Source organism: Panulirus ornatus, chromosome 63 (assembly GCF_036320965.1).
Source record: "Panulirus ornatus isolate Po-2019 chromosome 63, ASM3632096v1, whole genome shotgun sequence".
Taxonomy (NCBI): Eukaryota; Metazoa; Arthropoda; class Malacostraca; order Decapoda; family Palinuridae; genus Panulirus; species Panulirus ornatus.
In genome coordinates this window covers 17,415,964-17,443,463 of record NC_092286.1, presented here as the reverse complement: position 1 = coordinate 17,443,463, position 27,500 = coordinate 17,415,964, and the positions used below count along the sequence as shown (strand labels likewise).

At 41.3% G+C, this 27,500-nt stretch overlaps 1 protein-coding gene across 1 annotated transcript in view; it reads left to right on the top strand.

Moving 5' to 3' along the window:
- The window catches only part of LOC139746033 (kelch domain-containing protein 10-like), a 75,561-nt gene that overhangs the window by 33,729 nt on the left and 14,332 nt on the right, over nucleotides 1–27,500 (top strand). The window contains exons 5-7 of the mRNA XM_071656845.1: nucleotides 5,496–5,600; nucleotides 12,009–12,126; nucleotides 16,780–16,919. Coding sequence (XP_071512946.1) covers nucleotides 5,496–5,600; nucleotides 12,009–12,126; nucleotides 16,780–16,919 — 363 coding nt within the window. The remainder of the gene's footprint in view (nucleotides 1–5,495; nucleotides 5,601–12,008; nucleotides 12,127–16,779; nucleotides 16,920–27,500) is intronic.

The following is a 27,500-nucleotide window of genomic DNA, read 5'->3' as shown; positions in this document are numbered from 1 at the left end:
AAACAAGCTTTTACAGGAGGACGAGTCAGTGGGACGTTACCGGGCGGAAATCGGCGTGGTTCCTGGCCGCCTGGTGGTGTTAGGTGGAGGAGACGCGTACACCATCTTCCTTTGGATGAGGTAAGTTTACCCACGTATGATTTACACTACATCCCAACATCCCTTATCTTTCACAATACCCTAAAATACTTTCCTGATATTCACGTCACGCTAGTAGTAACCTGACTTATGAGACTTATTAGGACATGATCTATAATACACTTACTTCCTGCCCAAGGTGGTACCTTCAATCCACCATGCGAGACTATAGGTCATAAAGTGTTTTAATGTTGTGTGTGCGTCTGTGTAGGGAGGGTGCAAAGGCAATTAAGTAGTAACGGTTCGATGTCTTCCTTATGGTAGTAGCATCGTAGGCATAAAGTGTCTTGGTATATGTTGAAACGGTATTTGGAGGGCTGTAGGAATGGATGATGTCCAAAGCATAGATGGTAGAGTGTGACTCTTGTTTGTCTGGGAAGTGTGGCTACTAAGTATGTCTGGCGAGGTGGAGTTTGAGGTTGAGATTGAGGGAACACTTCAGTACGTATGTGGTGTGATACTGTTATATTTACCAAAGGCGTCTTAACTACGTCCTCTTTCTTGTATATCAACTGACTGTTCTACGTCTTCTCATCCTTGTATCTCGCAGAACCTTTGCCCCCTCCCCCACTCTATGATTCACTTCCACCTCCATGGTTCCATTCGCTACTAAGTCCACTCCCAGATATCTAGAACACTTCACTTCCTCCAATTTTTCTCCATTCAAACTCACATCTGACTAACTTGAGGAAAGGAACTCATGTTCTGGCCCTGAGTGAAACGAAGCTCAAGGGTAAAGGGGAAGAGTGGGTTGGGAATATTTTGGAAGTAAAATCAGAGGTTGGTCGAGGGAGAAACAAGTGAAGGAAGAGTAGCACTTTGAGCAGGAGTTGTGAGAGTATCTGATAGAGTGTAAGTGAGTAAATTCTAGAATGATGTGGGCAAAACTGAAAGTGGATGGAGAGAGATAGGTGAATATTGGTGCCTATGCACCCGTTCATGAGAAGAAAGAGCATTGAGAGGCAAGTGTATTGGGAGCAGCTGAATAAGTGTGTTAGCAGCTTTGAGGCACGAGACCGGGTCATAGTGATGGGTGATATGAATACAAAGATGAGTAATGTGGCAGTTGAGGGTATAATTGGCGTGCATGGAATGTTCAGTGTTATAAATGGAAATGGTGAAGAGCTTGTAGATTTGTGTGCTAAAAAAGGACTGGTGAGTGGGAACACCTGGTTTCAAAAGAGACATATACATAAGTATGCGTACATTAGTAGGAGAGAGTACATAAGTAGGAGAGATGGACAGAGAACATTATTGGATTACGCGTTAATTGATAGGCGTGAGAAAGAGAAACTTTTGGATATTGATGTTCTGAGAGAGGCAACTGGAGGGATGGCTGATCATTATCCTGTGGAGACGAAGGTGAAGATTTATAGAGGTTTTCGGAAAAGAAGAGAAAATGATGGGGTGAAGAGAGTGGTGAGAGTAAGTGAGCTTCGAAAGGTGACTTATGTGAGGAAGTACCAGGAGAGATTGAGTCCAGAATGGAAAATGGTTAGAGCAAATGACATAAGGCGAGTGGTGGGGAGGAGTGGGATGCATTTAGGGAGCAGTGATGGCTTGCGCAAAAGATGCTTGTGGCATGAGAAAGGTGGGAGGTGGGCAGATGAGAAAGGGTAGAGAGTGGTGGGATGAAGAAGTAAGATTAATAGTGAAGAAGAAGAGAGAGGTGTTTGGATGATTTTTGCAGGGAAGTAGTGCGAAAGACTGGGAAATGTGTAAAAGAAAGCGGCAGGAGGTCAAGAGAAAGGTACAAGTGGTGAAAAAGAGGGCAAATGAGAGTTGGGGTGAGAAAGCATCATTAAATTTCAGGGAGAATAAAAAAGTGTTTTGGAAGGAGGTAAATAAAGTGTGCAAGACAAGAGAACAAATAGGAACATCGGTAAAGGGGGCTAGTGGGGAGGTAATAACAGGTATTGGTGAAGTGAGTAGGAGATGGAGTGAGTATTCTGAATATTTGTCGAATGCAGTGGATGACAGAGTGGCAGATATAGGGTGTTTTAGTCGAGGTGGTGTGCGAAGTGAGAAGGTCAGGGAGAATGGTTAGGTAAACAGAGAAGAGGTAGTGAAAGCTTTGCGGAAGATGAAAGCCGGCAGGGCGGCGGATATGGATGGTATTGCAGTGGAATTTATTAAAAAGGGGGGTAACTGTGTTGTTGACTGGTTGGTAAGGCTATTCAATGTATGTATGGTTCATGGTGAAGTACCTGAGGATTGGCGGAATGCATGCATAATGCCAGAGTATAAAGGCAAAGGGGATAAAGGTTAGTGTTCAAAGTACAGAAGTTTGTTGAGTATTCCTGGGAAATTATATAGGAGAGTATTGATTGAGAGGGTGAAGGCACGTACAGAGCACCAGATAGGGGAAGAGCAGTGCGGTTTCAGAAGTGGTAGAGGATATGTGGATCAGGTGTTTGCTTTGAAGAATGTATGTGAGAAATACTCAGAAAACAGATTTGTTTGTATGTAGCATTTATGGATCTGGAGAAGGCATATGACGGAGTTGATAGAGATGCTTTGTGGAAGGTATTAAGAATATATGGTGTGGGAGTAAGTTGCTAGAAGCAGTGAAAAGGTTTTATAACGGATGTCAGGCATGTATACGAGTAGGAAGAGAGGAAAGTGATTGGTTCTCAGTGAATGTCGTTTTGCCGCAGGGGTGCGTGATGCTTCCATGGTTGTTTAATTTGTTTATGGATGGGGTTGTTAGGGAGGTGAATGCAAGAGTTTTGGAGAGAGGGGAAAGCATGCGGTCTCTTGTGGATGAGAGGGCTTGGGAAGTGAGTCAGTTGCTGTTCGCTGATGATACAGCGCTGATGGCTGATTCGGGAGAGAAACTGCAGAAGTTGGTGACTGAGTTTGGTAAAGTGTGTGAAAGAGAAAAATTCAGAGTAAATGTGAATAAGAGCAAGGTTATAAGGGTCAGTATCGTTGAGGGACAAGTTAATTGTGAGTTAAGTTTGATTGGAGAAAAACTGAAGGAGCCATGGAAGTGGAAGTGAGTCACAGGGTGGGAGGGGAAGAAGGTTCTGGGAGCGTTAAGAATATGTGGAAGGCGACAACGTTATCTCGGAGAGCAAAAACGGGTATATTTGAAGGAATAGTAGTCCTAACAATGTTTTATGTTTGCGAGGCGTAGGCTATAGATAGGGTTGTGCAGAGGAGGGTGGATGTGTTGGAAATGAGATGTTTGAGGACAATATGTGGTGTGAGGTTGTTTGATCGAGTAAATAATGAAAGGGTAATAGAGATGTGTGGTTATAAAAAGAGTGTGGTTGAGAGAGCAGAAGAGGGTATATTGAAATGGTTTGGTCACATGGAGAGAATGAGTGAGGAAAGATTGACAAAGAGGATATATGTGTCAGAGGTGGAGGAAACGAGAAGTGGGAGATCAAATTAAAAGTGGAAGGATGAAGTGAAAAAGATTTTGAGCGATCAGGGCCTGAACATGCAGGAGGGTGAAAGGCGTGCAAGGAACAGAGTCTATCGGAATGATGTGGTATACCGGGGTCGACGTGCTGTCAATGGATTGAACCATACCATGTGAAGCGTCTGGGGTAAACCATGGAAAGTTTTGTGGGGCCTGGATGTGGAAACGGTGCTGCGGTTTCAGTGCATTACACATGACAGCTAGAGACTGACTGTGAACGAATGTTGCCTTTGTTGTCTTTTCCTAGCGTTATCTCGCGCGCGCGGCGGGGGAGGGGGGATGCCATTTCATGTGTGGCGGGGTTGGGATGGGAATGGATGAAGGCAGCAAGTGTACACGTGTAGATATGTGTATGTCTGTGTATGTATATGTATGTATATGTCTGTGTATATATATGCATGTATACGTTAAAATGTATGGGTATGCATTTGTGCGTGTGTGAGCTTGTATGAATAACGTGTTATGTGGGTGGGTTGGGCCATTCTTTCGTCTGTTTTCTTGCGCTACCTCGCTAACGCGGGGGACAGCGACAAAGTAAAATAAATAAATCAATAAAATAGAATAAGAAAAGAACACACACACATACACACACACACACACACATATATATATATATATATATATATATATATATATATATATATATATATATATATATATATATATATATATATATATATATATATATATATATGTACATATATATATATATATATATATATATATATATATATATATATATATATATATATATATATATATATATATATATATATATATATATATATATATATATATATACATATATATACATATGTATATATATATATATATAGAGAGAGAGAGAGAGAGAGAGAGAGAGAGAGAGAGAGAGAGAGAGAGAGAGAGAGAGAGAGAGAGATGAAATGATACAGAAGCCTTGTTGATTTGGTGCAGGCCGCGCGTCGTCTTGGGGAGTTTGTGTACACTGTAGGCGGGACCTCAGGCTTCAGCTTCTCCCTGCACGCGCACGCCCTCCACCTCCCGACCCTCACGTGGACCTGTATCAGTGCCAACGATCTTTGCAAGGTGAGGAGCAGACTCTTCCTAGATCTTTGTTTCTGTAAGTAAACCTACTTATATTGCTCTGTTCTGAGAACCAGGATGAATGTGAGTCCTAATTGGGTACAGACATTTACGTTTTCCTTAATGTAATCCAGTTATCTCTAAATGTAGCTGCCAGATTTTCCAAGTAGAATATGACGATCGTTCCACCCCCCTCACACGTATACTTACTATCGACTCAAATACTAACGGAGGGGAGGGCTGTGTGACATCTAACCACTTCTATAGACGCGGGTGAGGTTACGAAAGTAATTACTTCAATAAAGAAAATAATCACATGTGTTCAGATCTGCAGAAAACTCTACAAGTGGTCTTTCAAAGCGCTTGTTCACTCACGAAATTCAACTGCAGGAGCATACTGTTCCCGAAGGTCAGCTGGAGCATTTGATCATGAGAAATGTGTCAAGTCAGGTGGTAGAGTTGCAGGATGAAAACTGCAACTCGTCTACTGAAGGCAAAGGAGATTTCTGAATGTATCTTTCCAGCAAGAATTCTGGGGAATTCAGAGCTATCATTGTTTTGTATCTAAAATCTGATCTAGGTCAATTTTGATCTACTGGGTGATGCTTCCACGCTTTTCCATCAGCTTAGATAAGCATGAAAACTGTTGCCTTGTATGTTCAACGAGTATTGCAAATGATTGCAAGATGAGTCCCTCCCTTTCTCTTCTGGCCAATCAGCCCCACACTCACAATCTACGTAATCATTCCCCCAGCTCAACGAACTTTTAACAAACCTTCACATTACATGAATGGCGTAAAACAAGTTATATCAACACCAAGCAGACCACGAATAAGTTACAAAACAAAACAAGCTTTTACAGGAGGACGAGTCAGTGGGACGTTACCGGGCGGAAATCGGCGTGGTTCCCGGCCGCCTGGTGGTGTTAGGTGGAGGAGACGCGTACACCATCTTCCCTTTGGATGAGGTAAGTTTACCCACGTATGATTTACACTACATCCCAACATCCCTTATCTTTCACAATACCCTAAAATACTTTCCTGATATTCACGTCACGCTAGTAGTAACCTGACTTATGAGACTTATAGGAATGATCTATAATACACTTACTTCCTGCCCAAGGTGGTACCTTCAATCCACCATGCGAGACTATAGGTCATAAAGTGTTTTAATGTTGTGTGTGCGTCTGTGTAGGGAGGGTGCAAAGGCAATTAAGTAGTAACGGTTCGATGTCTTCCTTATGGTAGTAGCATCGTAGGCATAAAGTGTCTTGGTATATGTTGAAACGGTATTTGGAGGGCTGTAGGAATGGATGATGTCCAAAGCATAGATGGTAGAGTGTGACTCTTGTTTGTCTGGGAAGTGTGGCTACTAAGTATGTCTGGCGAGGTGGAGTTTGAGGTTGAGATTGAGGGAACACTTCAGTACGTATGTGGTGTGATACTGTTATATTTACCAAAGGCGTCTTAACTACGTCTCTTTCTTGTATATCAACTGACTGTTCTACGTCTTCTCATCCTTGTATCTCGCAGAACCTTTGCCCCCTCCCCCACTCTATGATTCACTTCCACCTCCATGGTTCCATTCGCTACTAAGTCCACTCCCAGATATCTAGAACACTTCACTTCCTCCAATTTTTCTCCATTCAAACTCACATCTGACTAACTTGAGGAAAGGAACTCATGTTCTGGCCCTGAGTGAAACGAAGCTCAAGGGTAAAGGGGAAGAGTGGGTTGGGAATATTTTGGAAGTAAAATCAGAGGTTGGTGAGAGAACAAGTGCAAAGGAAGGAGTAGCACTTCTGAGCAGGAGTTGTGAGAGTATCTGATAGAGTGTAAGTGAGTAAATTCTAGAATGATGTGGGCAAAACTGAAAGTGGATGGAGAGAGATAGGTGAATATTGGTGCCTATGCACCCGTTCATGAGAAGAAAGAGCATGAGAGGCAAGTGTATTGGGAGCAGCTGAATAAGTGTGTTAGCAGCTTTGAGGCACGAGACCGGGTCATAGTGATGGATGATTTGAATGCGAAGGTGAGTAATGTGGCAGTTAAGGGTATAATTGATGTAGATGGGGTGTTCAGTGTTCTAAATGGAAATGGTGAAGAGCTTGTGTATTTGTGTGCTGAAAAATGACTGGTGATTGGGAATACCTGGTTTAAAAACAGATATACATAAGTATACTTATGTGAGTAGGAGAGACGGTCAAAGGGCAATATTGGATTACGTATTAATTGATAGGCGTGTAAAAAAGAGACTTTTGGATGTAAATGTTCTGAGAGGGCAGCTGGAAGGATGTCTGATTACTATCTTGTGGAGGCAAAGGTGAAGATTTGTAGAGGTTCTGAGAAAAAAGGAGAGAATGTTGGGGAGAATAGAGTGGTGAGAATAAGTGAACTTGGAAAGGAGACTTGTGTGAGAAGGTACCAGGAGAGATTGAAAGTAGAATGGCAAAATGTGAAGCAAATCACGAAAGTGGAAAGGGAAAGGAATGGGGTGTATTTAGGAAAGTAGTGATAGCTTGCGCAAAAGATGCATGTTGCTTGAGAAAAGTGGGAAGTGGGCAGATTCGAAATGGTAGTGAGTGGTGGGTTGAAGAAGTAAGGTTGTTAGCGAACGAGAGGAGAGAGGTGTTTGGATGATTCTTGCAGGGAAGTTGTGCAAATGACTGGGGGATATATAAAAGAAAGCTGCAGGAGGTCTAGAGAAAGGTGCAAGAGCTGAAAAAGATGGCAAATGAGAGTTGGGGTGAGACAGTATCAGTAAATTTTAGGGAGAATATAAAGATGTTTTGGAAGGAGGTAAATAAAGTGCGTAAGACAAGAGGTGAGATGGGAACATCTGTAAAGGGGGCAAATGGGAGGTAATAACAAGAAGTGATAAAGTGAGAAGGAGATGGAGTGAATATTTTGAATGTTTGTCGAATGTGTTTGATGATAGAGTGGGAGATATAGGGTGCTTTGGTCGGAGTGGTGTGCGAAGTTAGAGGGTCAGAAAGAATGGTTTGGTAAACAGAGAGGAAGTATTGAAATAATTTTGTGAGATGAAAGCCGGCAAGGACGCGGGTTTCGATGGTACTGCTGTGGAATTTATTAAAAAAGGGGGTGACAATGTTGTTGATTGGTTGGTAAGGATATTCAGTGTATGTATGGATCATGGTGAAGTGCCTGAGGATTGGCGGAATGCATGCATAGTGCCATTGTGCAAAGACAAAAGGGATAAAGGTGAATGTTCAGTTTACAGAGACATACGTTTGTTGAGTATTCCTGAGGAATTATATGGGAAGGTATTCACTGAGAGGGTAAAGGCATGTACAGAGCATCAGATTGGGGAAGAGCAGTATGGTTTCAGAAGTGGTTGAGGATGTGTGGATCAGGTGTTTGCTTTGAAGAATGTAAATGAGAAATTCATAGAAAAACAGATGGTTTTGTATGTAGCATTTATGGATCTGGAGAAGGCATATGATAGGGTCGATAGAGATGCTTTGTGGAAGGTTTTATGAGTATATAGTGCGAGACGTAAGTTGCTAGAAGCAGCGAGAATTTTTACCAAGGCTGTAAGGCATGTTACGAGTAGTGATTAACATATTCTTTATAGTATTATTGTCTTAATCAGGAATTCACCAGAAAATTCTCTTGGATGCATCTATAAAGTGCCATGTGGAAATTGCGATAAATTTTATGTTGGGCAGACTGGTAAGGATCTTTCTGTTAGACTCAAGCAACATACATATAATATAAGAACGGGACAAGAATCAAGTGCATTGTTTAATCACGTTAAAAACTATGATTATTGTAATGACTGGAGTAATGCCATCTCAGTTATTAACTAACTCTTTTACCACGAGAAATGTCATTGAATCTTCTATCATTAAATACACAAAGAATTATAATCTTAATAGTAGTGATGGTCTATACAAATAAGGTAACTTTAATGTTGATGAAATTTGTAAAATGATAAGTTCATGAACACTCGTTGTATGTCTTGGACAATCGCATGTTTACCAAATGGCGTCCTAGCTTCGTCTCTTCGATGCATATCAACCGACTGTTATATTTCTCTTTTGTGTCTCCCCTGATGATGTGATTACTACATGAAAGTGCATTTGGGAACTTTATCGTGTTTCATTTTCCCTGTGGACTATATATATATATATATATATATATATATATATATATATATATATATATATATATATATATATATATATATATATATATATATATATATATATATATATATATATATTCTTCAAAGCAAACACCTGATCCACACATCCTCTACCACTTCTGAAACCACACTGCTCTTCCCCAGTCTGATGCTCTGTACATGCCTTCACCCTCTCAATCAATACCCTCCCATATAATTTACCAAGAATACTCAACAAACTTATACCTCTGAAATTTGAGCACTCATTCTTATCCCCTTTGCCTTTGTACAATGGCACTATGCAAGCATTCCGCCAATCCTCAGGCACCTCACTAGGAATCATAAATACATTAAATAACCTTACCAACCAGTCAACAATACAGTCACCCCCTTTTTTAATAAATTCCACTGCAATACATACTTAGAAAAGCAAATGGATTTGTACGTAGCATTTATGGATCTGGAGAAGGCATATGATAGAGTTGATAGAGATGCTCTGTGGAAGGTACTAAGAATATATGGTGTGGGAGGCAAAGTGTTAGAAGCAGTGAAAAATTTTTATCGAGGATGTAAGGCATGTGTACGTGTAGGAAAAGAGGAAAGTGATTGGTTCTCAGTGAATGTAGGTTTGCGGCAGGTATGTGTGATGTCTCCATGGTTCTTTAATTTGTTTATGGATGGGGTTGTTAGGGAGGTAAATGCAAGAGTTTTGGAAAGAGGGGCAAGTATGAAGTCTGTTGTGGATGCGAGAGCTTGGGAAGTGAGTCAGTTGTTGTTCGCTGATGATACAACGCTGGTGGCTGATTCATGTGAGAAACTGCAGAAACTGGTGACTGAGTTTGGTAAAGTGTGTGAAAGAAGAAAGTTAAGAGTAAATGTGAATAAGAGCAAGGTTATTAGGTACAGTAGGGTTGAGGGTCAAGTCAATTGGGAGGTAAGTTTGAATGGAGAAAAACTGGAGGAAGTAAAGTGTTTTAGATATCTGGGAGTGGATCTGGCAGCGGATGGAACCATGGAAGCGGAAGTGGATCATAGGGTGGGGGAGGGGGCGAAAATCCTGGGAGCCTTGAAGAATGTTTGGAAGTCGAGAACATTATCTCGGAAAGCAAAAATGGCTATGTTTGAAGGAATAGTGGTTCCAACAATGTTGTATGGTTGCGAGGCGTGGGCTATGGATAGAGTTGTGCGCAGGAGGGTGGATGTGCTGGAAATGAGATGTTTGAGGACAATATGTGGCGTGAGGTGGTTTGACTGAGTAAGTAATAATAGGGTAAGAGAGATGTGTGGAAATAAAAAGAGCGTGGTTGAGAGAGCAGAAGAGGGTGTTTTGAAATGGTTTGGGCACATGGAGAGAATGAGTTAGGAAAGATTGACCAAGCTGATATATGTGTCGGAGGTGGAGGGAACAAGAAGTGGGAGACCAAATTGGAGGTGGAAAGATGGAGTGAAAAAGATTTTGAGTGATCGGGGCCTGAACATGCAGGAGGGTGAAAGGCGGGCAAGGAATAGAGTGAATTGGATCGATGTGGTATACCGGGGTCGACGTGCTGTCAATGGATTGAACCAGGGCATGTGAAGCGTCTGGGGTAAACCATGGAAAGTTCTGTGGGGCCTGGATGTGGAAAGAGAGCTGTGGTTTCGGGCATTATTACATGACAGCTAGAGACTGAGTGTGAACGAATGGGGCCTTTGTTGTCTTTTCCTAGCGCTACCTCGCACACATGAGGGGGGAGGGGGATGTTATTCCATGTGTGGCTAGGTGGCGATGGGAATAATTAAAGGCAGACAGTATGAATTATGTACATGTGTATATATGTATATGTCTGTGTGTGTATATATGTGTGTACATTGAGATGTATAGGTATGTATATTTGCGTGTGTGGACGTGTATGTATATACATGTGTATAGCTGTCATGTATAATGCACCAAAACCACAGCTCCCTTTCCACATCCAGGCCCCACAAAACTTTTCATGGTTTACCCCAGACGCTTCACATGCCCTGGTTCAATCCATTAACAGCACGTCGACCCCAGGTATACCACATCGTTCCAGTTCACTCTATTCCTTGCATGCCTTTCACCCTTCTGTATGTTTAGGCCCCGATTGCTCAAAATCTTTTTCACTCCATCCTTCCACCTCCAATTTGGTCTCCCACTTCTCGTTCCCTCCACCTCTGACACATATATCCTCTTTCTCAATCTTTCCTAACGCATTCTCTCCATGTGACCAAACCATTCCAATGCACCCTATTCTGCTCTCTCAGTCACACTCTTTGTTACCACACATCTCTCTTACCCTTCCATTACTTACTCGATCAAATCACCTCACACCACATATTGTCCTCAAACATCTCATTTCCAGCACATCCACCCTCTTACGTACAATCCTATCTATAGCCCATGCCTCGCAACCATATAACATTGTTGGAACTACTGTTTTCTCCTTCCACTCCATCATCGATTTCAGATCCTTCGCCCCTTCCCCCACGCTGAGGCAAAGGTTGGAAGGAATGGCATCTTTTTGTCTGTCTGTCTTCTGGCTTTTCGTGTCTGACACAACTGGGAACTCCGTTGAGGATTTCCACGGGTTCAGTCACAGAATTTTCCTGTTCACATAATCTTTTCCTTTGCTACCTCGCGATTTTCTTACTAATCCATCTACCTGTTTGATTTAATAAGGGATGTAAACTGACGATCGAATCTATTCTTTTGTAGGCTGAATGGCTGTATACTGAATGACAATTTTTTACCCTATGGTGTGCCATATCGTAATCACTAGACATAAAATGGCATAATCATAAGTAAGGCAAACGGTGGAAACATGTGCATGAAATCATATCCAGAGAAAACGGGAATATCTCAGCAGTGGATTTTTCTTTCTCTAAAAACTGAATCATCTTCAATAACTCACTTCATTCATTGTTTCACTTCATTCTACGTTCTTTATTCATACAACTACATTTACAGACTTGATTACTAGTTAGTTACTCGTAGCATAATAATATTTAATCTAGTTTATAAAATTGCCAAGCAAACATCTCATTCATCTAAGCTCCCCAAAGTTCACCTTACCAGAATAGTTCTCCAGCATCTGGTTTCTCTGACACTGTGATAAAGACCACTAGCTTGCATACACCAAGGCAAGCTTCCTGTTCTGTAAAGATTCCAAGAAGAGCGACGGCCATGATGTTTTCCCCCGCGTTTCTAGCTGATGATATTGCTCCACAGGTACCAGTGCTGAGCATCGAGACTGGCGAGTGGAATGTCAGAAAAACTAAACCCGACCCACTGGTTCTCGCGTACCCTAGCCCACGACGCTGTCACGCTGCCGTGCAGAGAAACAACGGTAGGTTGTGTATATATATATATATATATATATATATATATACAGAATTTCCAGAGGTGCAGGCGGAGCTTTTCACATACAAGCAAGTTTACTTCAAAATCAAATGAAAATCAATTATAGCAGTGCTAGCACTCAAGTAAAGAAATGCTACAAAATCCATGCGACAAGGAATTAGGTTAAATGATTCGTACGCTAGGCATGAACTCACTGCTTCCTAGAGACATGACTAAACAACTTTCTGGGTTTTAGTGTGTGATGAAAACTGGTTTATAGATCGTACTGTGTTGCACTTTTTGTGCTGCTTCAAAGGGACTGTGTAGTACAAAGTAACCGAATGATGACCACCATGCACTTAAAATGCGCATGCAAAGATGGATGAAATGCCGCTATGAAGTACCTAAAAACAAAGAAATGCAGTTACAATGAAGCCTAGCTAAACATACCAGAGCAATTAGATTTTACAATAAGTGTATATTACTCATTCATAAATAAGGCTGGTATTACACTTAACAAATGTACCTCTAAAATGTAGAAGTATACGATTTTTGGCTATATTTGGCCTTAGTAACATTCCCCCTTAATGTCCATCGTAATCTGCCAACAAAGAGGGGGGCTCCACTTTACTTGATACCGCTTTTCCATGTCCATGTCAGACAGTGCTTATAACTGCTTGCCCCAAGATTTTCCGGGAAAAATATCCTTCATTATTGCATCACCGATTCTGGGGAAATTATTCCTCAAATATATGAATCCATGGCCAGTTTTATCCATGCCTTTGACGAAGTTCATCGACCCGAGCTCAATAGGCAAAGGAGGCAGACAAATTTTGTCAGGATCAACAAGAGGAGGACTGATGAGATTCTTCTTCTCTGGAGTCAGTGATGTTGGTTTTGGCCACAGTTTCTTTACGTTATGATTTTTCTCGCCCCGGCTGTCCCACTCACAGAGGAAACAACAGAACTTTGTGTAGCCAAGTTGCATTCCGAGTAGAAGTGCCACAACCTTTAGATCACCGCATACATTCCACTTAGAGTCCCCATACTTATCGTTTTTTTTTCCAAAAGAAGCTTCATGTTATCATACGATTCCTTCGTGTTAGCTGCGTGAGCCAAAGGAACGGAGGGGAACTTATTTCCGTTGCGGAGGAGAGCCGCTTTCAAGCTTTCTTTTGATGAGTCAATAAACAAGGACTATTCATCTGCGTTATATTCGTGGCCAAGTGCCTCTATAACAGAATAAATTTCCTTACAAAATACCAGACCATCTTCAAGGTATGAGACTTCTTAGAAAACATGGCGATCACGACAAAAGCAAACTTTACTTTCATTCTGATGATTCCAGCCCTTTAACCTGGAACCCAAAAGTTCTGCTTGCTTCTTAGGCAAATTCAAATCGCAAATGAGATCATTAAGATCTTGACTCAGCAAATGTGGTTCACTTGAAGAACAGCTTGCTTCAAATGTTGGATCCATGATGTCCTCTACTTGGTCTACTTTCTCATCACCAGACGCATCGTTACTCAGTGTCATGTTTCTTGGAGATTCTGGCTAAAGTAATTCTTGACTGTGAAGTACTAGCCTCATAGCAGATGGTAAATCAGGATATTCAACAGTTTTGATGTTAAACCATTCATATTTGTCTGGTAGAAGTAGCAATCCGAAGTGTGATCTTTGGGTTCTCACTAAACCAAAGGGAAGGTAAAAGGCATACAGCGTGAACCATTTGCCCATGCTGTGAGAGGCCAGACACAAGTGACACAACAAGTATGGGTGGCTACAGGTTAATCCTGGTCACCCACTTTACAACCAAAGTAATGCTGAAAGCATTTCTGAATGAGGGGTGTGAAAGAACGTAGCAGAAAGCATTCAGTCTATGTACACAGTTTCTCGGCATTATGATGGTGGATGGGGTATCAGCTCAACACTGGAATACACAAAAGCACAATCTGTCGACAGAGTAGAAAAGACACTGTTTACACAATGAATTCTAGCCTGCAACTGACAGAGAGCTGCTACACAGGAGTGGGCATTGTTTAGATTCCTAACATTTCTGCAGGCCTCTGATGACCCATTTATTTAGGCTTGTGTTTTCAAAAAGAAGCTATTGCACTTCACAAATGATGATAATAGCTGTGCTTGTTAACATTTTGTTTCAAATGCTCCGAAAACAATAGGTATGTATATATATATATATATATATATATATATATATATATATATATATATATATATATATATATATATATATATATATATATATATATATATATATTTATCCCTGGGGATAGGGGATGAAGAATACTTCCCACGTATTCCCTGCGTGTCGTAGAAGGCGACTAAAAGGGGAGGGAGCAGGAGGCTGGAAATCCTCCCCCTCTCGTTTTTTTTTTTTCTTTTTTTTAATTTTCCAAAAGAAGGAACAGAGGGGGGCCAGGTGAGGATATTCCACAAAGGCCCAGTCCTCTGTTCTTAACGCTACCTCGCTAATGCGGGAAATGGCGGATAGTTTAAAAGAAAAAGAATATATTTATTTATATTTATTTTGCTTTATCGCTGTCTCCCGCGTTTGCGAGGTAGCGCAAGGAAACAGACGAAAGAAATGGCCCAACCCACCCCCATACACATGTATATACATACACGTCCACACACGCAAATATACATACCTATATATCTCAATGTACACATATATATACACACACAGACACATACATATATACCCATGCACACAATTCACACTATCTGCCTTTATTCATTCCCATCGCCACCTCGCCGCACAGGGAATACCATCCCCCTCCCCCCTCATGTGTGCGAGGTAGCGCTAGGAAAAGACAACAAAGGCCCCATTCGTTCACACTCAGTCTCTAGCTGTCATGCAATAATGCCCGAAACCACAGCTCCCTCTCCACATCCAGGCCCCACACAACTTTCCATGGTTTACCCCAGACGCTTCACATGCCCTGATTCAATCCACTGACAGCACGTCAACCCCGGTATACCACATCGATCCAATTCACTCTATTCCTTGCCCACCTTTCACCCTCCTGCATGTTCAGGCCCCGATCACTCAAAATCTTTTTCACTCCATCTTTCCACCTCCAATTTGGTCTCCCACTTCTCCTCGTTCCCTCCACCTCCGACACATATATCCTCTTGGTCAATCTTTCCTCATTCATTCTCTCCATTTGCCCAAACCATTTCAAAACACCATCTTCTGCTCTCTCAACCACGCTCTTTTTATTTCCACACATCTCTCTTACCCTTACATTACTTACTCGATCAAACCACCTCACACCACACATTGTCCTCAAACATCTCATTTCCAGCACATCCACCCTCCTGCGCACAACTCTATCCATAGCCCACGCCTCGCAACCATACAACATTGTTGGAACCACTATATATATATATATATATATATATATATATATATATATATATATATCCCTGGGGATAGGGGAGAAAGAATACTTCCCACGTATTCCCTGCGTGTCGTAGAAGGCGACTAAAAGGGGAGGGAGCGGGGTGCTGGAAATCCTCCGCTCTCATTTTTTTTTTCAATTTCCCAAACGAAGGAACAGAGAAGGGGGCCAGGTGAAGATGTTCCCTCAAAGGCCCAGTACTCTGTTCTTAACGCTACCTCGCTAACACGGGAAATGGCGAATAGTATGAAATATATATATATATATATATATATATATATATATATATATATATATATATATATATATATATATATATATATATATATATATATATATACTGCATGTAATGATATGCGAGTATGCTGGAACATAAAACATGGGTGATAGAGAAATTCATAAAGCATATTTGGACTCGAGTGTGCTAAAATACACAATAGATAGATTTTTTGTCCGTAGGACAAACTCTGTTCACCAGTGTAATGTATTCTTCAAACATACACACACTCATACATGCACTTGCTTATTCATTCACAGACACATGCATAATGCGGGCACGGAAGCATATGTGCATTCATGTAATCATAGTAATATATGTGAACGTCTTTTGGCCAATATCAATAATGTATTTAAGGACATTAATTAGGAAGTGTTCAGGGAGCTATTCGCAACGTACGTTAGTCCAATGCTAAAATAAGCTTCGTACAAGAATTAAGTGAGCTAGGTTACATTGAAAGGTTAGAGGCCAGCTAGGTTACAGTGAAAATATAGAGGCCAGTTGAGTTACATTGCTTAGAGACCATAGATCTGCTGAACGTAAGAGAGTAAGGGATGACTCGATCACAGACCTCAAGTTTCTGAACCAGTCTTAACAGTAAACAGTTCTTCTAAAGATGCAAAGACACAACAACCAGAACCCATGCCAAGAAGCAGAGCAAGATACTTGTTGGAAAATAGGTATCAAAATACTGAATGAATGTGATAAGCTAAAGTGATGAAATGAGAATGCTGACAGCATAGAAAAGCTTAAAAACTTGCATGAAAGTTCAAGAGATTGGGCTCAAGAACGTCGAATTACACTTCGTACTATTGAGGCAGGTAGTCACAGAGAGAGAGAGAGAGAGAGAGAGAGAGAGAGAGAGAGAGAGAGAGAGAGAGAGAGAGAGAGAGAGAGAGAGAGAGGGGGGGGGGGTGATTTCGAGTGTAGTAGTAATAACCGCAGTGTAACTTAACAGAGTTGTACGTGATCGGCGGCACCGACGGTGAAGAGGTGCTGGATGACGTATGGAAGCTCGACCTGCTCACCCTCAGCTGGACCCGCCTCAGCCTTGTCCTTCCCACGCCTCTCTATTTCCACGACGCCGCCCTCACGCAGGTATGTAGTACCTCACCACGCACTGGGGACGGGATGGGGAAAAGAACTCTGTATATATGACTGACCCCAAGCTCATGATACATCCATCTAGTTTATGTAGCTATGACTTGAGTACATGCAAAAGCCTTAGCTGCCGACGAGCCCAAAGGGCAGGATAAGTCTAGCCTCCCAGTGACAGACACTTTCCCGGTCAACTGGTAAACAGTACGGGATGATAACCCCACACACACATACAGAAGAGCCCTGTATTTTGGAAATTAGAATTGCACTATTCATTGTCGATGATTTCATAACGAAAATACGAAGTAAACCTGTGTTCCTCAAACAGGAGATTCTTGTCCAGGAAATCACGCTTTAGTGTACTGTATCGAGACGTTAGAGAGAGGGAATCCAACTGAACAACGGACACCAAGCTAGCCTAGCCGAGAGTAACGCCAAAGAATAGCGAGGAAGGTAAAATGCAAGGGAAGGATTACATACGGTCTCTTCACCTTGCAATGCGTTCCTAAGTTCCTCTTTCGATGTAAAGTTTCCAATATGAGTCTTTTACAAACGTTTATTACAGTGAGAATGGACGGTGGAACATATTAGTATAAGGGTTTACACGAGTATGCAAAGGTGAATAACTTTGCAAATTTGTAATTTAAGTCCTGCGTAGTCGGAAAAACGTGTCATTCTTCATATGATTTAAATGTTGGCCTTAGAGCCTATGAAACAAATGTCCAAAAATGTTTATATTCTTGTCAACAAAAATTACACTTCAGTTATTACTGTATAAGTTTCTCAAACTATATATATGATAGATATGATAACTCTTATCTTCCATGAGCAAGTTATCATTTATAGAAAAATATGGCTAAAATCGGTATTCTCAATGAGACCGAAACCATAAAAAGAAAGATGTTTCAAAAACACTTAAGTGACCGAACTAGTGCATTATTGCAACATGCATTTTTCAGGTTCAACCTATTGAGAACGATATACGTTTGAATGGTATTGTAGTGGAATTTATCAAAAAAAATGGGGTTACTTTGTTGTTGATTGGTTGGTAAGGATATTCAATGTTAATATGGATCATGGTGAAGTGCCTGAGGACTGGAGGAATGCATGCATAGTGCCTTTGTACAGAGGCAAAGGGGATAAAGCTGAGTGTTCAAACTACAGATGCATACGTTTCTTGAGTATTCCTGGGAAATTATATGGGAGGGAATTGATTGAGAAGGTGAAGGCATGTGCGGAGCATCAGACTGGGGAAGAGCAGTGTGGTTTCAGAAGTGGTAGAGGATGTGTGGATCAGGTGTTTGCTTTCAAAAATGTGTGAAAAATACTTAGAAAACAGATGGATTAGTATGTAGCATTTATGGAGAATCTGGAGAAGGCATATGATAGGGTTGATAGATATGCTTTGTGGAACGTATTGATAGTGTATGGGGTAGAAGATAAGTTGCCAGAAGCAGTGAGAGGTTCTTACCAAGGATGTAAGGCATGTGTACGAATAGGAAGAGATTAGAGAGATTGGTTCCCAGTGAATGTCGGCCTGCTGCATGTCCCCTTGGTTATCAAATTTATTCATGGACGTGGTGATTAGGGAGGTAACAATAAGAGTTTTGGAGAGAGGGGCGATTATGCAGATTGTTAGGGATGAGAGGGCCTAGGATGTGAGTCAGTTGTTGTTCGCTAATGATACAGCTCTAGTGGCTGATTCGAGTGAGAAGCTGCAGAAGTTGGTGACTGAGTTTGGAAAAGTGTGAGAAAGGAGATAGTTCAGAGTAAATGTGAATAAGAGCAAAGTTATAAGGCTCAGTACGGTTGAGGGACAAGTAAATTGGGATGCAAGTTTGAATGGAGAAAAATTGTAGGAAGTGAAGTGCTTTAGATATCTAGGAGTGGACTGAGCACCGAATGGAACCATGGATTGGAAAGTGAGTCACAGGGTGGGGTAGGGGACGAAGGCTGTGGGAGTGATGAAGAATGTGTGTGGAAGGAAAGAACGTTATCTCGAGGAGCAAAAATGGATATGTTTGAAGGAATAGTGGTTTCAACAATGTTATATTGTTGCAAGGCGTGGGCTATGGATAGGGCTGTGCAGAGGAGGGTGGATGTGTTGGAAATGAGATGTTTGAAGACAATATGTGGTGTGAGGTGGTTTGATCGAGTAAGTAATGAAAGGGTTAGAGAGACGTTTGGAAATAAAAAGAGTGTGGTAGAGAGAGCAGAAGAGGTTGTGTAGAAAAGTACGGGCATATGGAGAGAATGAGTGAAGAGAGATTGACAAAGAGGATATATGTGTCAGAGGTGGAGGGATCAAGGAAAAGCGGGAGACCAAATTGGAGGTGGAAGGATGGAGTGAAAAAGATTTTCAGCAATCGGAGCCTGAACATTCAGGAGGGTAAAAGGCGTGCAAGGAATAGAGTGAATTAAAACGATGTAGTATACAGGGGTCGACGTGCTGTCAGTGGACTAAACCAGGGCATGTGAAGCGTCTAGGTTAAACCATGGAAAGTTTTGTGGGGCCTGGGTGTGGAAAGGTAGCTATGGTTTCGGTGCATTACACATGACAGCTAAAGAGTGAGTGTGAACGAATGTGGCCATTTTTGTCTGTTTTCCTGGTGCTACCTCGCTGAAGCGAGGGGTAGCGATGCTGTTTCCTGTAGGGCAGGGTAGCGCCAGGAATGCATGAAGGCAAGCAAGTATGAATATGTACATGCGTATATTTGTGTATGTCGGTGCGTATGTATATGTATGTATGCAGTGATAGGCATACGTATATATAAACGCCCATATACGCACATATGCATACGTATATATATATATACATATATATATATATATATATATATATATATATATATATATATATATATATATATATATATATATATATATATATATATATATATATATATATATATATATATATATATAAGGTTATTAGGTACAGTAGGGTTGAGGGTCAAGTCAATTGGGAGGTAAGTTTGAATGGAGAAAAACTGGAGGAAGTGAAGTGTTTTAGATATCTGGGAGTGGATCTGTCAGCGGATGGAACCATGGAAGCGGAAGTGGATCATAGGGTGGGGGAGGGGGCGAAAATTTTGGGAGCCTTCACATGCCCTGATTCAATCCACTAACAGCACGTCAACCCCGGTATACCACATCGATCCAATTCACTCTATTTCTTGCCCTCCTTTCACCCTCCTGCATGTTCAGGCCCCAATCACACAAAATATATATCTTTTTTCTTTTTTTACTTTGTCGCTGTCTCCCGCGTTTGCGAGGTAGCGCAAGGAAACAGACGAAAGAAATGGCCCAACCCACCCCCATACACATGCATATACATACACGTTCACACAACGCAAATATACATACCTACACAGCTTTCCATGGTTTACCCAAGACGCTTCGCATGCCCTGATTCAATCCACTGACAGCACGTCAACCCCGGTATACCATATCGATCCAATTCACTCTATTCCTTGCCCTCCTTTCACCTTCCTGCATGTTCAGGCCCCGATCACACAAAATCTTTTTCACTCCATCTTTCCACCTCCAATTTGGTCTCCCACTTCTCCTCGTTCCCTCCACCTCCGACACATATATCCTCTTGGTCAATCTTTCCTCACTCATTCTCTCCATGTGCCCAAACCATTTCAAAACACCCTCTTCTGCTCTCTCAACAACGCTCTTTTTATTTCCACACATCTCTCTTACCCTTACGTTACTTACTCGATCAAACCACCTTACACCACACATTGTCCTCAAACATCTCATTTCCAGCACATCCATCCTCCTGTGCACAACTCTATCCATAGCCCACGCCTCGCAACCATACAAAATTGTTGGAACCACTATTCCTTCAAACATACCCATTTTTGCTTTCCGAGATAATGTTCTCGACTTCCACACATTCTTCAAGGCTCCCAGAATTTTCGCCCCCTCCCCCACCCTATGATCCACTTCCGCTTCCATGGTTCCATCCGCTGCCAGATCCACTCCCAGATATCTAAAACACTTTACTCCCTCCAGTTTTTCTCCATTCAAACTTACCTCCCAATTGACTTAACACTCAACCCTACTGTACCTAATAACCTTGCTCTTATTCACATATATATATATATATATATATATATATATATATATATATATATATATATATATATATATATATATATATACATATATATATATATATATATATATATATATATATATATATATATATATATATATATATATATATATATATATATGTATAAAATCCCTGGGGATAGGGGTGAAAAAAAACTTCCCACGCATTCCCTACGTGTCGTAGAGGGCGACTAAAAGGGGAGGGAGCGGGTGGCTGGAAATTCTCCCAGCTAGTTTTTTTCTTTTTTAAATTTTCCAAAAGAAGGAACAGAGAAGGGAGCCAGGTGAAGATATTTCCTCAAAGGCCCAGTCCTCTGTTCTTAACACTACCTCGCTAATGCGGGAAATGGCGAATAGTATGAATGAAAGAAAAGAAATATATATATATATATATATATATATATATATATATATATATATATATATATATATATATATATATATATATATATATATATATATATGTTTTGGACAATCACATGTTTACGAAATGGCGTCCTAGCTTCGTCTCTTCGATGTATATCAACTGACTGTTATATTTATCTCTTGTGTCTCCCCTGATGATGTGATTATTACACGGAAGTGCACTTGGGAACTTATCGTGTTTCATTTTCCCTGTGGACTCATAGGAATATATATATATATATATATATATATATATATATATATATATATATATATATATATATATATATATATATATATATATTTTTTTTTTTTTTTTTTTGCTTTGTCGCTGTCTCCCGCGTTTGCGAGCTAGCGAAAGGAAACAGACGAAAGAAATGGCCCAACCCACCCCCATACACATGTATATACATACGTCCACACACGCAAATATACATACCTACACAGCTTTCCATGGTTTACCCCAGACGCTTCACATGCCCTGATTCAATCCACTGACAGCACGTCAACCCCGGTATACCACATCGATCCAATTCATTCTATTCCTTGCCCTCCTTTCACCCTCCTGCATGTTCAGGCCCCGATCACACAAAATCTTTTTCACTCCATCTTTCCACTTCCAATTTGGTCTCCCACTTCTCGTTCCCTCCACCTCCGACACATATATCCTCTAGGTCAATCTTTCCTCACTCATTCTCTCCATGTGCCCAAACCATTTCAAAACACACTCTTCCGCTCTCTCAACCACTCTCTTTTTATTTCCACACATCTCTCTTACTCTTACGTTACTTACTCGATCAAACCACCTCACACCACACATTGTCCTCAAACATCTCATTTCCAGCACATACATCCTCCTGCGCACAACTCTATCCATAGCCCACGCCTCGCAACCATACAACATTGTTGGAACCACTATTCCTTCAAACATACCCATTTTTGCTTTCCGAGATAATGTTCTCGATTTCCACATATTCTTCAAGGCTCCCAGAATTTTCGCCCCCTCCCCCACCCTATGATCCACTTCCGCTTCCATGGTTCCATCCGCTGCCAGATCCACTCCCAGATATCTAAAACACTTCACTTCCTCCAGTTTTTCTCCATTCAAACTTACCTCCCAATTGACTTGACCCTCAACCCTACTGTACCTAATAACCTTGCTCTTATTCACATTTACTCTTAACTTTCTTCTTTCACACACTTTACCAAACTCAGTCACCAGCTTCTGCAGTTTCTCACATGAATCAGCCACCAGCACTGTATCATCAACGAACAACAACTGACTCACTTCCCAAGCTCTCTCTTCCCCAACAGACTTCATACTTGCCCCTCTTTCCAAAACTCTTGCATTCACCTCCCTAACAACCCCATCCATAAACAAATTAAACAACCATTGAGACATCACACACCGCTGCCGCAAACCTACATTCACTGAGAACCAATCACTTTCCTCTCTTCCTACACGTACACATGCCTTACATCCTCGATAAAAACTTTTCACTGCTTCTAACAACTTGCCTCCCACACCATATATTCTTAATACCTTCCACAGAGCATCTCTATCAACTCTATCATATGCCTTCTCCAGATCCATAAATGCTACATACAAATCCATTTGCTTTTCTAAGTATTTCTCACATACATTCTTCAAAGCAAACACCTGATCCACACATCCTCTACCACTTCTGAAACCTCACTGCTCTTCCCCAATCTGATGCTCTGTACATGCCTTCACCCTCTCAATCAATACCCTCCCATATAATTTACCAGGAATACTCAACAAACTTATACCTCTGTAATTTGAGCACTCACTCGTATCCCCTTTGCCTTTGTACAATGGCACTATGCACGCATTCCTCCAATCCTCAGGCACCTCACCATGAGTCATACATACATAAAATAACCTTACCAACCAGTCAATAATACAGTCACCCCCTTTTTTAATAAATTCCACTGCAATACCATCCAAACCTGCTGCCTTGCCGGCTTTCATCTTCCGCAAAGTTTTTGCTACCTCTTCTCTGTTTACCAAATCATTTTCCCTAACCCTCTCACTTTGCACACCACCTCGACCAAAACACCCTATATCTGCCACTCTATCATCAAACACATTCAACAAACCTTCAAAATACTCACTCCATCTCCTTCTCACATCACCACTACTTGTTATCACCTCCCCATTTGCGCCCTTCACTGAAGTTCCCATTTGCTCCCTTGTCTTACGCACTTTATTTGCCTCCTTCCAGAACATCTTTTTATTCTCCCTAAAATTTAATGATACTCTCTCACCCCAACTCTCATTTGCCCTCTTTTTCACCTCTTGCGCCTTTCTCTTGACCTCCTCTCTCTTTCTTTTATACATCTCCCACTCAATTGCATTTTTTCCCTGCAAAAATCGTCCAAATGCCTCTCTCTTCTCTTTCACTAATAATCTTACTTCTTCATCCCACCACTCACGTACTGTCAATGGATTGAACAAGGGCATGTGAAGCGTCTGAGGTAAACCATGGAAAGTTTTGTGGGGCCTCGATGTGGAAAGGGAGCTATGGTTTCGGTGCATTATACAAGACAGCTAGAGACTGAGTGTGAACGAATGTGGCCTTTATTGTCTTTTCCTAGAGCTACCTCGCGCACATGCGGGGGTAGGGGGTTGTCATTTCATGTGTGGCGGGGTGGCAACGGGAATTAATAAGGGCAGACAGTATGAATCATGTACATGTGTATATATGTATATGTCTGTATGTATATATATATATATATATATATATATATATATATATATATATATATATATATATATATATATATATATATATATATATGTATATGTATATATATGCAAAGTGAGAGGGTTAGGTAAAATGATTTGTTAAACAGAGAAGAGGTAGTAAAAGCTTTGCGGAAGATGAAAGCCGGCAAGGCAGCAGGATTGGATGGTACTGCAGTGGAATTTATTAAAAACGGGGGTGACTGTATTATTGACTGGTTGGTAACGTTATTTAATGTATGTATGACTCATGATGAGGTGCCTGAGGATTGGCGGAATGCGTGCATAGTGCCATTGTACAAAGGCAAAGGGGATAAGAGTGAGTGCTCAAATTTCAGAGGTATAAGTTTGTTGAGTATTCCTGGTAAATTATATGGGAGAGTATTGATTGAGAGGGTGAAGGCATGTACAGAGCATCAGATTGGGGAAGAGCAGTGTGGTTTCAGAAGTGGTAGAGGATGTGTGGATCAGGTGTTTGCTTTGAAGAATGTATGTGAGAAATACTTAGAAAAGCAAATGGATTTGTATGTAGCATTTATGGATCTGGAGAAGGCATATGATAGAGTTGATAGAGGTGCTCTGTGGAAGGTATTAAGAATATATGGTGTGGGAGGAAAGTTGTTAGAAGCAGTGAAAAGTTTTTATCGAGGATGTAAGGCATGTGTACGTGTAGGAAGAGAGGAAAGTGATTGGTTCTCAGTGAATGTAGGTTTGCGGCAGGGGTGTGTGATGTCTCCATGGTTGTTTAATTTGTTTATGGATGGGGTTGTTAGGGAGGTGAATGCAAGAGTTTTGGAAAGAGGGGCAAGTATGAAGTCTGTTGGGGATGAGAAAGCTTGGGAAGTGAGTCAGTTGTTGTTCGCTGATGATACAGCGCTGGTGGCTGATTCATGTGAGAAACTGCAGAAGCTGGTGACTGAATTTGGTAAAGTGTGTGAAAGAAGAAAGTTAAGAGTAAATGTGAATAAGAGCAAGGTTATTAGGTACAGTAGGGTTGTGGGTTAAGTCAATTGGGAGGTAAGTTTGAATGGAGAAAAACTGGAGGAAGTAAAATGTTTTAGATATCTGGGAGTGGATCTGGCAGCGGATGGAACCATGGAAGCGGAAGTGGATCATAGGGTGGGGGAGGGGGCGAAAATCCTGGGAGCCTTGAAGAATGTGTGGAAGTCGAGAACATTATCTCGGAAAGCAAAAATGGGTATGTTTGAAGGAATAGTGGTTCCAACAATGTTGTATGGTTGCGCGGCGTGGGATATGGATAGAGTTGTGCGCAGGAGGATGGATGTGCTGGAAATGAGATGTTTGAGGACAATGTGTGGTGTGAAGTGGTTTGATCGAGTAAGTAACGTAAGGGTAAGAGAGATGTGTGGAAATAAAAAGAGCGTGGTTGAGAGAGCAGAAGAGGGTGTTTTGAAATGGTTTGGGCACATGGAGAGAATGAGTGAGGAAAGATTGACCTAGAGGATATATGTGTCGGAGGTGGAGGGAACGAGGAGAAGTGGGAGACCAAATTGGAGGTGGAAAGATGGAGTGAAAAAGATTTTGTGTGATCGGGGCCTGAACATGCAGGAGGGTGAAAGGAGGGCAAGGAATAGAGTGAATTGGATCGATGTGGCTTACCGGGGTTGACGTGCTGTCAGTGGATTGAATCAGGGCATGTGAAGCGTCTGGAGTAAACCATGGAAAGCTGTGTAGCTATGTATATTTGCGTGTGTGGACGTGTATGTATATACATGTGTATGGGGGTGGGTTGGGCCATTTCTTTCGTCTGTTTCCTTGCGCTACCTCGCAAACGCGGATACAGCGGCAAAAAAAATATATATATATATATATATATATATATATATATATATATATATATATATATATATATATATATATATATATATATACATATATAGGGGAGAAAGAATACTTCCCACGTATTCCCTGCGTGTCGTAGAAGGCGACTAATAGGGGAGGGAGCGGGGGGCTGGAAATCCTCCCCTCTCAATCTTTTTTAATTTTCCAAAAGAAGGAACAGAGAAGGGGGCCAGGTGAGGATATTCCCTCAATGGCCCAGTCCTCTGTTCTTAACGCTACCTCGCTAACGCGGGAAATGGCGAATAGTTGAATAGTTTAAAAAAAAAAGAATATATATATATATATATATATATATATATATATATATATATATATATATATATATATATATATATATATGTTGAGATGTATAGGTATGTCTATGTGCGTGTGTGGACGTGTATGTGAATACATGTGTATTTGGATGGGTTGGGCCAATCTTCGTGTGCTTCCTTGCGCAACCTCGCTGACGCGGGAGACAGCGACAAAGTATAATAAACGAATAAATAATATATATATATATTCTATTAAGCTTTGTCACTGTCTCCCGCCCTTGCGAGGTAGCGCAAGGAAACAGACGAAAGAATGACCAAACCCACTCACACACACACATGTATATACATACACGTCCACATACGCACATATGCATGCCCATACATTTCAACGTATACACATATATATGCTCACACAGACATATACATATATACACATGTACATAATTCATACTGTCTGTCCTTATTCATTACCGTAACCGCCCCACCACACATAAAATGACAACCCCCTACCCCCGCATGTCCGCGAGGTAGCGCTAGGAAAAGACAACAAAGGCCACATTCGTTCACACTCAGTCTCTAGCTGGCATGTATAACACACCGAAACTACAGCTCCCTTTCCACATCCAGGCCCCACAAAACTTTCCATGGTTTACCCCAGACGCATCACATGCCCTGGTTCAGTCCATTGACAGCACGTCGACCCCGGTATACCACATCGTTCCAATTCACTCTGTTCCTTGCACGCCTTTCACCCTCCTGAAATTTGGACTCCCACTTCTCCTCGTTCCCCCTACCTCTGACACATATATCCACTTTGTCAATCTTTCCTCACTCATTCTCTCCACATGACAAAACCATTTCAAAACACCCTTTTCTGCTCTCTCAACCACACTCTTTTTATTACGACACATCTCTCTTGCCCTTTCATTACTTACTCGATCAAACCACCTCACACCACATATTGTCCTCAAACATTTCATTTCCAGGACATCCACCCTCCTCCGCACAACTCTATCTATAGCCCACGCCTCACAACAGTATATCATTGTTGGAACCAGTATTCCTTCAAACATACCCATTTTTGTTTTCCAAGATAACGTTTTCTACTTCCACACATTTTTTGCTCCAGAACTTTCGCCCCCCTTCCCCACCCTATTATTTACTTCC